A 13010-nucleotide genomic window follows, 5' to 3' on the forward strand; every position below is an offset into this window, starting at 1 on the left:
CATCAGAAATGCTTGAAAGTCCTCTATTTCATTGAATATCCATTTTCCCCCTGAAGGATTATACTGAATTTAGCTGGGTAGGTGATTCTTGGTTGTAATCCTAGCTCCTTTGCCCTCCGAAATATATTCCAAGCCCTCTGACTGTTATGTGCAAAATCTGCTAAATGTTATATTATCCTGACTGTGGCTCCCAAATAATTGTTTCTTTCTGGCTACTTGCAATATTTTCTCCTTGACATGGAAACTCTGGAATCTGGCTATAATATTCCTGGGAGTTTTCATTTTGGGATCCCTTTTCATTTCATTTTGGTAGATTCTTTCAATTTCTATTTTACCCTCTGGTTCTAGAATATCAGGGCAGTTTTCCTTGATGATTTCTTGAAAGATGGTGTCTAAGCTCTTTTTTTTTTTAATCATGACTTTCAGAAAGTCTAATATTTTTTTTTAATTATCTATCCTGGACTTATTTTCCAGATCAGTTGCATTTCTAATAAAATATTTCACAGTGTCTTCTATTTTTTTCATTCTTTTGGTTTTGATCTATTGTTTCATGATGTCTCATAGAGTCATTAGCTTCCACTTGTTCAATTCTAATTTTTAGGAAATTATTTTGTTCAGTGAGATTTTACACCTCCTTTTCCATTTGGTTGATTCTAGTTTTTAATGAATTCATTTCTTCAGTGAATTTTTTCTATGTCTATTTCCATTTGACCAATTCTGATTTTAAAGGCATTCTTCTCCTCATTGGGTTTTTGTACCTCTTACCATTTGGCCCATTTTTTTTAAGGTGTTATTTTTTCAGTTTTTTTTTTGCCTTCTTTATCAAGCTGTTGATTCTTTTTGATGATTTTCTTGCATCATTCTTATTTCTCTCTCCTTTTTTTCCTCCATGTTTCTTACTTGATTTTCAAAATCCTTTTTGAGCTCTTCCATGTCCTGAAACTATTTCAAAATTTTTTGGAGGTTTTGGATGTAGGAATTTTGACTTTGCTATCTTTTTCTGAGTGTGTGTTTTGATATTCCTAGTCACCATAGTAACTTTCTATGGTCAGAATTTTTTCCTGTTGTTTGCTCATTTTCCCAGCCTATTTCTTAACTTTTAAATCTTTGCTAAAGTATGGTTCTGCTTTCAGGGTTTTTGTGAAGTTGTTTTCAGAGATACCTCTAGAGACCTGTAAGTTTTCAGGTTTTCTAAAGTAGTATGACCTAAAGAGAGGTGTGCTTACTAATTTCCTGGCCTGTGCTCTGGTCTGTGAGTGACAACAAGTACTCTTTTCTGCTCTGGAACTGTGATGAGGGCACCTGTTCCACTGTGGCTACAAACTCTGATATGCTAGTGCTCCTTCTTGCCCTTGGACTGCAAACTTGTTCTGAGTATAGGCAAATCAACAGAGTCCTGTCCCCATTGTCATCAAAGAGACCCCTGTAATCTCCTTCTGACCAGTTGTTTGATCTCCTTCCTGTCTGTGGATTGAGAGCTCCAGAAGCAGCCGCTGTAGCTGCTGGTTTGCTAGGGCCCTGTCTGCACTGGCATAGCATGCACTGGGTACCATTCCACTCTCACCCCAGTGTGACAGATCTTTCCTGCCAAACTTTTAAGTTGTTTTGGGATGGAAAAATTGTTCTACCCCATCTTTTTGTGGGTTCTGCCATTCCAGGATTTGGTTTAGGTCATTATTTAAAAGTCTTTGTGGGTTTTAGGGGAGGGCTTATGCAAGTCACTGCCTTCTTTCCACCATCTTGGCTCCACCCTAAGAAACTTATTTCTAAAGAAGTAATATGATGCTTTGAATGAAATGACCATGCAAGGAGAATAAAACCAGACAGTCTCTACAGCACAACCTAGATATGGGGTAATCAGAGTTGTAAGAACTCAAAAAAAAAGGATATGCAGGATATCATGGTCTGTAATTCTGTATGGAAAATTGGCCCAGTAGGGCCAATGATGCTCTCAACGGCAAAATTGTGACCACAGAAACATATAATACTGAACACAAAGAAAATGGAGAAGAATCTAATGAGTACAATATGGGTACATCAAAAAACCACCTATCAATATAGATTTTTAAGTTATATACAGAAGACAGAAATAAAAGCAAGTATTAAGAATCAATACAAAAGTGTGGTATGAATCAGGAGTGTTTCAGACAGAATGTGCTGGGACTTGTGGTGAATGCTAAGCACAAAAACAACAAAAAATTACTTTTGAAAAGCTATGTTAGGGACACAAAAAGATGAAAGAGGCATAGAAATATCAGGGTTGTTAAAATGACGAAAAGGGAAAATTACTCAAATATTATGTTGCTTTTGTTTATAGCAAGGAGATTGATCTTAAGACTTGGTATTATTTTTAATAATTTCTTTTTAATAATAAAAAAAATCAGTTGCCTTCAATGAATTCAAGTATCCAAGGCCAGATGAACTATATCCCAAGGTAATAAGAAAAATTGTGAAATAACTTCTCAATTACCATTTGAAAAATCATTAAGTGGGGGGTGGGATGCGGTATGATGGCAAATCACTAAGATGGACAGGATTCCAAATATCCTCTCACAAACACTCCATCTGAGCACAGAGATGCCCTTTCTACTTGGTCATTTAAATTATCATCTCTAGACTCTGTTCCCCAGCCCAGGATTCCAGAGAGGTGTTCAGATTCTTGTAGAGACAGTGGAATAGAGAAGCTGCCAGGGCAGGTTGAAAGCCAAGCTCAGAAGGCTGAGTAAAACTTGAAGGAAACTTCAAGACAGCTTCAGTTCTCACTATCTGAGATCCATAAAGTACCAGCGCCCCACGTATAACCAATGCAGAGCTTACTTAATGGTTTAAAAAGAGTGAGTTTGGGGTGTTCTTGGAGAAGATATCACAGTACAACCTGCCAAAGCCATAAGCCTCAGTTTCATCTGAATAAAGATTTACTACAACACACAGATGAAACTAAAAATAGAAACATTAAACTCATAAAATAAATAGGAGATAGGGACAAAAGAAGGTTATAGAAAGGCCCAAGAGGATGGGCAGGATAATAAGAGTATAGTTATAAACAAAATGATCTCCAGTGTTAGAAGGAGAAATATAAAGAGAAGATTCAAAGGAAGAGAAAAAAGAGAAAAATCATGGAGACTCTCCACCACCCAAAGATCAGTTAAATGAACTGAGGCCATCTATTTATCTATCTATCTATCTATCTATCTATCTATCTATCTATCTATCTATATATATCTGTCTATAGATACATTAAAGAATACTTGAGGAGCTAGAGGGCTATAGCAGTCTAGCAGTTAAAGGGCTGTTATGTGAAAGAGAGATAAAGTTTGTTCTGTTTTGACCTAGAGAATAGAATATGGAGTGATGGATGAAAGCTGAAGAGATGTAAAATTAACTTTATGTTAGAAAAAAACTTTTCAATGTTCATAGCAGTCTAAAAGTGAAATTAGAAATTTTATGTAGTAGTGAGTTAATCATCACTGGAAGTCTTCAAATGGAAACCAGAAGAACACATATCAGGAATCTTTTAGAGAAAATTTCTGTTTAGGCAAAAATGACTTTAGAGGTGCTTCCCACCCCCTGATTCTGTGAAAAAGTGCTTTATTTTTTTTAACCTAAAACTGAATTAAATTTAATTGCACAGATGAATCCCATTTTCCTTGTTTGATGTAGATAATGCCTAAATGCAAAACCATTTTTTTCCCTATCTGGCTACTAGACTATATCTCTTTTGATTTTGGGAACTTCATTTTTATACTTCAGTTGAACAAATTATCTTTTAACTTATTTGTGGAACAATTTGTATATTGGTATTCAGTCAACCAGTATTCAACATTTCCTTTGTTTCAACTCTGATACGAAGATGTTAGAACCTTAAGTTTGGAGAGGGGTTGAGGTCAAAATCCAGAATTAAGAGAGCTCTGCCCTTGAGATTCTACATGTCTTTACATATTGAGTAACAGAAACATTTTTGAAATCTTGCTTCCTCGCACTGGTTTGAAGGCCTTCTAATTCAGTTATATGGACACCCCTTGTCAGTGACAACCTTACCTCTAGGCAGCCATGGGAAGCAGTGGGGTATGTTAGAGTGAACACTGGATTTAGACACAAGATTTGGGTCTGAATCATCTCTGATAGTTTTTAAGAGCATGTGACTATGGTCCAACAATTTTATCTTTCTGAGTGTTTGGTTCTTTATATATAAAACTGGGGATAATAATTTTATTACCTAGAATTATTGTGAAGAAATAATACATAACACTGTATATATGTGAAATATTTCCACCCAGAGCAGCTCATAGATCTAGGGGAGGAAGGGACTTTAGAGGCCATCTAATTTCACCCTCACTTTATAGATGGGGAAACTGAGGCTCAGGGAGGTTAAATGACTTGCCAAAAGTAACAATGGTAGAATTTTTAGTGCTGATAGAATAATAATTAAATGCTGGTAGAAACTTATATGTGGCTGATTTCTCTATAACATACCTACTGATGTATTGTTTCAACTCTATTTTGTCAATAAATACCTTTCTCAAAATGGGACGTTTAACTTGTATTCGTAATGAGAACTTGGAGTGTTAAAATTAAATTACCCTTAAGCCATCAAATAGATCAGATGCCTTAATTTTAAGTACTGAAAATTCATTCAGATTTATCCAATGAAATAGCTTCAATTTAACAAACATTGGCTGACCATGTAATGTGTGCCCAAAGTACTGTGCTACATTCCCTATTCAGATGAGTCACTAATTAGGAGTTAATTTAGGATTCGTTTACCAAAAAAAGTATATACATTTATTCCACTCTAAGAAAAACACTATCTTCACTATTATTTAATACTTCTGCTTTTACCCTCCATATTTTCAGGAACACGATTTAAATCTGCATTAGCCCTAGCTGAAAAGAGTTAAGTTAGAAAGAAAAGATCTCACTGACTGGAGTAAATTTGAAAATACTCAGAACAGTTTATTGAAACTGATCAGCTTAAACAAGGAGCAAATGAAGATTCACTTCTACCTATGTATTTGGGAACACAATTAGAAGAGACACTTCTTGCTCATGAGGACATAAAGCTGGCCTTTCAATATAAATTACAGGGTGATGGAAGCTGAAGGCTGTCCTCTGAATCACAATTTGTGGTTGTAATGGGCATGTAGTATTCTGACTCAAATTGTAAAAGATGTTGGTGTCATGTTTCTATTTGGAGAGGCTTATCTGATCCCACATCTTCACAGACTGTATGTAACTGAAGAGAAAGGATGGTTTTTACCAAATGATCTTAGAACAATTAAGAAAGCCACTGTTAGATAATTCTTCTTCTGTTACAGGAACAATAGATCCATATGTGTATATGTGTGTGCGTGCTTACACAAATTTGGAGGATATAAACAACAAGAATATTAAGGTAAAAATAAAATAAACTATGAAGAATCTCTTACCTCCATCAATTTCTTCTGCTCCAAAATGATTCCGATAGAAGAGCATGATATCAATCTTGTAACACTTGTAGACTGTCACCAAACATACAAGCAGCAGCAGAATGGCACCCAACCCACCAGCAAGTTCAACTGTATACATCAGCTCTGTAAAAAAGCACAACATGTCGTGGCACTGTATTCTCCCAGTGAAAAAAAATATTTCAATATTATTTCACTGCCTGGGGATTAAATTAGTGAATGTGGATATTGTTTTTCTCTCATACACATTCAACTTTCAAATCTCTCCCACACAGGATAGGTGTTTTCTAACCCTTATAGACAAAGAGTTTATCTTCATTAAAGTCTCCATTTTCTGAAAAAAGAAATTAGACAATTGGGGGTGCCATTTATTTGTTTTTCATTTTTGGAAGTTTTATAAGGTGGGAGGGAAAAAAAACATAATAGCTTTCCATTGGCAGAAAAACAAGACTTGTTCTATTAGGCCCCCAAAACCAGAACTAGGTAAAATGGAGGGAAGTTACAAAGAGGCCAATTAATTAATATTAGGAAAAACTTCCTCTGTTTGAGACTCAAGCTGTCTCAAAGTGAGATGGAGCACTTCTGGATGTTGTGGGTTCTCCCTCAGTGTAAGGCCTCAAGGAAAGAAGACCAATTGGTTGGATATATTGTAGAGCAAATTCTTTTTCCAGTATTGCAATATTTTTCAGCTTATGGGTAGAAATAGGTGATCATCAAGGTTCCCTTCCAGCTCACAAACTCCATGATTCCATGAAATCTCTAACAAAATACTACAGAGTCAAATCTAAATTCAGTGTCAATTATATATTAAGCAATCTATATTGATTACAATCCAATTAGTGTTATGGATTGATATCCAACATTCCTATTAGTTTAATACTAACTAGCAGAGTGCTATTTTTTCTAATTGGATTTTAAATAAAAGTGCTTATGAGATTTGGGTCACATAGACCGTTTGTGTATGTGTGTGTATGTATGTGTGTGTGTGTCACACACATATGTATGTATATGTATGTATGTATGTATGTATGTGTATATACATACACACACATACACACACAGAGAGGAAGTGAAAGCCAGAAGACCACATAAAAGAAATAGAAGCTAGGAACAAAGGAACACACACACATTTACACATATATGTCTGTATATGTACATATGTGTGTATATATACACATATGCATGCGTATGCATGCATTGTGGACATGCATATATGTGTGCATGTATGTGTACACATACCCTTATGTAATATATATATATATATATATATACATATATATATATACACTTTGTCATTTGAAATATATTCATGTATATGATACCTAACAAATATAAATACATGAATATATACACATAATCCAAATTATCAAGTATATTTTCTTGATTTGTTGCTACAAAAAGATGGATTTAAATGAAAAAATTATAAAATTAATTATATGTGACAAAAGCCTAAGGTTCATTAAATGTGAATGAGATCATTATACAGTTTTTATATGCCAAGCATATATAACTCCGAATATGTGGTTCTCACCAAGCTTTTAATAAAAGTTTTCCATCATATTACATATGATAATGTTCAGCTACTTTTATCATCACCTGTTTCTACATTTCTAATCAGTAGTTACATCACAAAATACATACAGGTCTTGTGATTTTTCAGTCATTTCAGTCATGGCTGACTCTTCATGAACCCATTTGAGGTTTTCCTCTTAAAGATACTAGAGTAGTGTGCCATCTTCTCTAGCCCATTTTACAGATGAGGAAACTGAGGCAAACAGGTATGACTTGCTCAAGGTCACACAGCTAGTAAGTATCTGAGGCCATATTTAAACTCGGTTCTTCCTGACTCCAAGCAGAAGTTTATCCACTGAGCACCAACTGCTCATATGTACATATATACAAATATATAGGTATATATACATATACATACATACACATATACACTACTCTTTAGTTATATTTTTTCTGCTATAATTAAAATTAAAGTGTTAATAAGCAGGTATAAAATTACTTTTGGCAGTAGATATGCACAGGACTACACTATCATATAACAGCTCTCTTGGCATTATATTTGCTTAGGCAAAACTCATTAGAATGACTCAAAATGTTAACTATTTAGTCAGTCATGATAACTATAACATCTACACTAAACAGTCTTATCTTTGGTAGGAATGATTTAAACTGTTCAAAAGATCCATTCAGGGAGCACCTAATGGTTTCCCATATTTGACAGGATAATTTCCTCTTAAAAGTCACTACTCTTCCCATACAAATACAGGTTTCTATGTCTCTGTGGCAATAAGGGATATTGAGAAAGCGTCATTTCAGCTAGCCATGGAAAAAAAACATCATGGATGCCTCAGTGGGTTTATCTTTGATTCAATTACATATCTTTACTTGGATACATTATAAAATTAGAAAGCACATGGCTTAACTCATTCATTTTTTTAATATTCTAAGAGCATAGCAGAGGGTCATGGAACATGTTGCTAAAAGTCATTGGGTTTTACAAATATTAGAAAGGATCATCAGGCAAATGATTGAATCTCCTAAGGTATGAGGAAATTAATGTGAAATCTGCAAAATAGAATAGCTAAAGAAGGGGGTTTTGGTTGTTGTTGGTAATGGGTTTTTTTCCTCCCTTTTGAATTCTACTTACAAATGTCAAAAGCATTTTTTTCCTTGCTGAAAGTTTGTTTTAAGAGCACATTGTATAATGCATCATCAGCATCAGCATCATCATCAACAACACTAGCATTTATAAGGCATGCTAAAATTCGTAAAATGCTTTACCCATTTTGTCATTTAATGCACTTAATAACTTTGTGAATTAGGCGTTATTATTGTCCCCATTTGTTAAATGAGGAAACAGTACAAAAGTGGTTAAGTGTCTTGCCCAGGGTCACAAAGTTAACTAAATGTCTAAGACAGGATTCAAACACAACTCTTCCTGATGCTAAGTCCATTGCTCTAAAAGCTATACCATATTTCAAAGTTCAGGGCAATTTATTAACATGACATTCATCTCTCTTTGTATATATTGTAAATGCCATGATTGGAATGTTATGCAACGAAGATACATATGGCCAGGTCATCCCTAGTTATAAATTATCTCCTTCTACCATTTCTTTAGCCATCTCCCTTCCTACTCCTCCTCACCTGGGACTTAATGGAGACTTGGAGGGAAGGAAGCTGAAATGGATTATTCTACGTATAATAGATATGAATATAGAGACAACAATGATATAGTTCATGCTCTTCTTATAAATTCAGTGTTGTTTGATTCTGAAACATAGTTTGGCATAATCCTGGGATTTAAGAAAAATCTATTTAGAAACAAACAACAGAAAGGTCCCTTTTATTTTAAGGGGGGATCATACAATGGCAGCCCAAACCCTGAACCAATGGGAAGTATTAAGTAGATCAAAGAGCTGGCATTGCTGTGTGGCTTCCTGCAGCTGTAGGCAGGCCTTTGATGAAGGTGCTGTTGCCCACACTGGGATTAGTGTCTCTGTGGATGCCCCCAAGTCAACCCTCTGAACTCCAAAAGGTGGCATTGTGCCTGATCATCTTGTCTACCTCTGGTGATCAGTTTAGAGTAACCTGCCCCCCACCCAGACCCAATGCATGTACCTCCCCAAGACTCCTAAGAGCAGAAATAACACTTCAGACAATAGTCACATCATTGGTCTTTATATGTGTTATTTTTAATCTAGTCAGCAAATATTAGTAAATCCAATAAATGAAAGGGGAACCTTCATGCCAGGCATGATCACTTCAAAGTGTAAAATAGCTCAAACACTGGAGAAATAGAGGGATGACCTATTTAGGATCTTACAACAACTTAGCTCTAGACGACATGTGCTAACCAGGAAAGTTTAGAATGTTTGTTTATCCTGACAATAATAATTTATTCTTCTTTAGTGCTTTAAGGTTTATAGCATATTTTCAACATTAAAATTTAAAGCACAATGAAATATGGCAATGATGTGATCATATAGCCTACACAATCTAAAGGATAATATTCTTGCTAGTTGACTGCCTCCAATTTCTGTATATGTATGTATATGTGCAAAAATCACGTATATGACCATAAGAAGGCATATTTATTTGTAGTCATATATATGTGTGTGTGTGTGTGTGTGTGTGTGTGTGTGTATGCATATGATGTCATACATATAGTCAAAGTGTGTGCAATATATATTTGGGGTCACTTGGGAGGATTTCCTATAGTATTAATTATGAGAACAAATGAGAGCATACAGGAATCAAACTTTTGTTGGTGCCAATCAACTCTGCAAATGTTACAGATTGTCCTTAAAACTTTTCTTCACACTATGAATGTAGAGATGCAGTGCTAACATACAACATAAAAAGTACAACTATATTTATGGAAATTCAACTATATTCTGGGTGCTGGGGAAGATACAAAGTTTAGATAAGTTTCACTGACCCTAACCCCTAGGATCTTACAATCCAGTAAAGGGGGAGGGGACAGGGATAAGGTACCAATAGAAAAATCTAAAATACGTAATAATCAGAGCCCATAATCAGAACATGATCCCAAGTCCATGACCCAAAAGATAATCAGAAAAGACCTCATAAAGGTCAAATCTGAGTGGGACTTTTAAGCTTCTTGAGGGCAGGGAGCATGTTTTATATTCTTCTGTTTCCTCCACTTAGCCTAAGATGATGCTGTCCATATTAGTATATGTTCAGTAAATATTTTTGATACATGATTATAATGGTCATATATAATGTGATATAATGTAACATAACATATTATCACCTATTCATATAGTCTAACCAATAGAATAGAATAACATAGCATGGCATAGCACAGGACAGGAAAGAATAGAAAAGAATAGTTTATCGTAGGTGGTAGAGAGTTTGCAAATTACTTTGTATATCTTATATTTTACATCTTCTTTGAACCTTACTGTAACCCTGAGTGGTAGGGAATACAGCACTATTATGACTATTTTATAGATGTAGAAAGTGATGTACCTATAGGTTAAGTAAATTTTTCTAGTTCACATATCTAAAGTTAGATCTTCTTAATATCTAGTCCAGCACTTTAAACCTGGAGTGGAGAACCTGCAGCCTTGGGGCCACATGTGGCCTTTTAGGTGCTTGGGTGCATGTGGCCTTTTGACTGAGTCCAACTTTTATGGAACAAATCCTTTCATTAAGGGGATTTGTTCTGTGAAGTTTGGATTCAGTCAAGGGGCCACACTCGAGGACCTAGAGGGTCATATGTGGCTTTGAGGCTGAGGTTCCCCAACTCTGCTCTAAACCCTATCATGCTACCACAAAAATATCTTATTTTATTTTTAAAAGGCCTGTCATTTCATGAATGTAAGGAGCTCTTAGTGAGGCCCTTTCTCTCCCAGTAGAGTTCTGCTCCTTTATTGCAACCTGTAGGCTTCCAGAGTTGCTGGGGGGTACTGAGAGGTTAACTGACTTGCTTAGCAGCACTCAGTCACAGCAAGTCACAGAAGGTACTTGAAACCATGTCTTTGTGACTCTGAGGCTAACTCTATCCACACTCACAAGAGTTATTATTTGATAAGATAACTGCCACTCGAAAGTATTTGTATATGTGTATATGTACACACATATACACTAATATACAATATATTAATAGCATAATATCTTACCATTCATGCATGATAAATAACTTATGTATTATATCAATATCTCATAACAGCTGCAATCTACAGTTTATGTAGTTTTCACATCTACTTGCTCCCTTTTGAAAACATTGATTAAAATGTATGGTCCCCAGTGCTCTTTCTCCACTGGTTCAGCAGAAAACTGCTGGGAATTGAAGATTGTCACTGTTAACAGCCACAACTCCAGCCAATTGATTTATTTATCTCTACATTAAAATGTGAGTCCTGTTGCCACAGCAAATGTTATTCTCCTTTTGAAGTGTGATCTGCTTTTCTGCTCAAGTTCAAGTTGCCCGGAGAGGCAGCATTTCTTAAAAGATTCCATTTCAGCACAATTCCACATCAGAGGAAGGAAAGAGAAAGTGCAAACCTTTTAAAATCTGTTTAGCCTTTTGTGTTTTGTTGTTAAAATGATAGACTTTTCCCCCTTTAAGGGACCAAGACTGAATATGAAAATTGTAAAGGAAAATTGCTAGGCAAAACCTAAGGGAAGCTGACATTCAGTTAAACACAACAAATGAACAAGTGCCAAAGAGCTACATTTAAGGGCACAGCAATCTTTTAGTTAGAGGCAATTAACAACTGTCCTTCGGCAGCTCCACTATGGGCTAAGGGAAAACACATTGATTATTGCCGCAGTCCTAGATTGGTTTCGGAATAAATTGCTTGCATTTAAAACTAGATTTACTACAAACATTTTGAGCAATGGCTACAACTTTTTTTTCTTATGAAGACATTTGGACTGAGTAACATTTTAAAAGAAATAGCTAATTAAAACAAATCACATGCCATCTCTAAGTGTATTGAATTATATCACAAGCAGGATATGGATGAGGACTGCACCTGTGATTTCATCTGCACTGGGACTCCCAAATGAAGAAACTCCCTGTACTCATGAAGAATTTCATGCTTTCGTCTTAGGGTGTTTCTGTAGCACTGAGAAGTTAAGTGATTTGTCCAGGGTCACACAGTTAGTATGTATCAGAAGTTAAGACTTCTAGCCAGGTCTTTCTGGTTCAGACAGCTTTCTTTTCACTATGTCATAAATAAATGCATTTGGATTAAACTAATTCTGCTCAATTACCTGGTACATTTTGAGATATTTCTTAGGCCTGCACCTGGTGTTAATGTTTGGAAACTTTCTCAATGATAAATATTTATTAAGAAGTAAATAAATTAACAAAGAAGTAAACAAAAGTTGGCAGATAGCTTTGAAGTCTTTATCTTGATATATACACCTGTGTGTATATAAGCATGTATATATACATATGTGTGTGCCTAGATGCATATATGTGATACACTCACATATATATATGCTGTGTAATTTGCTATTTTAAAAAATTAATTCAGGAATTTTTCCTCAAGATTGTCTAGTTCAGTTTTGAAAGGATTTAAAAACTAGACATTGATTTGAATGTTATAAAGTATAATTTGGGGGAATATGTGATAGGCAGTATAATGATCCCAGTTTATTCATTTACTTCATCAAGGACATTTTTTCCTTCTCTCATTGCTTTATGAAGAGATAAACTTAAACAGATTTATTCATCCACAAAAATTCACATCCATATTTATTTCTTCAGAGCTATGAGGCTTACTTATTCCTAGCAGAAGGCTAATTATTCTCATCCTGAAAAAATATTCTGCTGCATTCTATTACACATTAGTATAATTTGGAAGCAGTTATAATGTGATTCCTCTCCCCCACACCCCTTAGGAAAAAAGAGAAATAAGATACAGTCCACTAGTTTAAAATACATTGGTGATTCTATATGATAAACAAACATCTTGCAGAGGTACACGTGAATTTAAAGGTGCCTGATTTCATCTGAAACTCAGAGTATAACTGGCTTATGATCACACAGCTAGGGAACTTCAGAGTTGGGAGTTA

General features: G+C 35.2%; 1 protein-coding gene across 1 annotated transcript in view; it reads right to left on the minus strand.

Moving 5' to 3' along the window:
- Window positions 1–13010, minus strand: part of IL1RAPL1 (interleukin 1 receptor accessory protein like 1) — a 687913-nt gene that overhangs the window by 22848 nt on the left and 652055 nt on the right. The window contains exon 8 of the mRNA XM_078146133.1: window positions 5427–5570. Coding sequence (XP_078002259.1) covers window positions 5427–5570 — 144 coding nt within the window. The remainder of the gene's footprint in view (window positions 1–5426; window positions 5571–13010) is intronic.

This window comes from Phascolarctos cinereus, unplaced genomic scaffold (genome assembly GCF_003287225.1).
Source record: "Phascolarctos cinereus isolate Bilbo 61053 unplaced genomic scaffold, phaCin_HiC Scaffold_726;HRSCAF=1367, whole genome shotgun sequence".
In the NCBI taxonomy this organism is placed as follows: Eukaryota; Metazoa; Chordata; class Mammalia; order Diprotodontia; family Phascolarctidae; genus Phascolarctos; species Phascolarctos cinereus.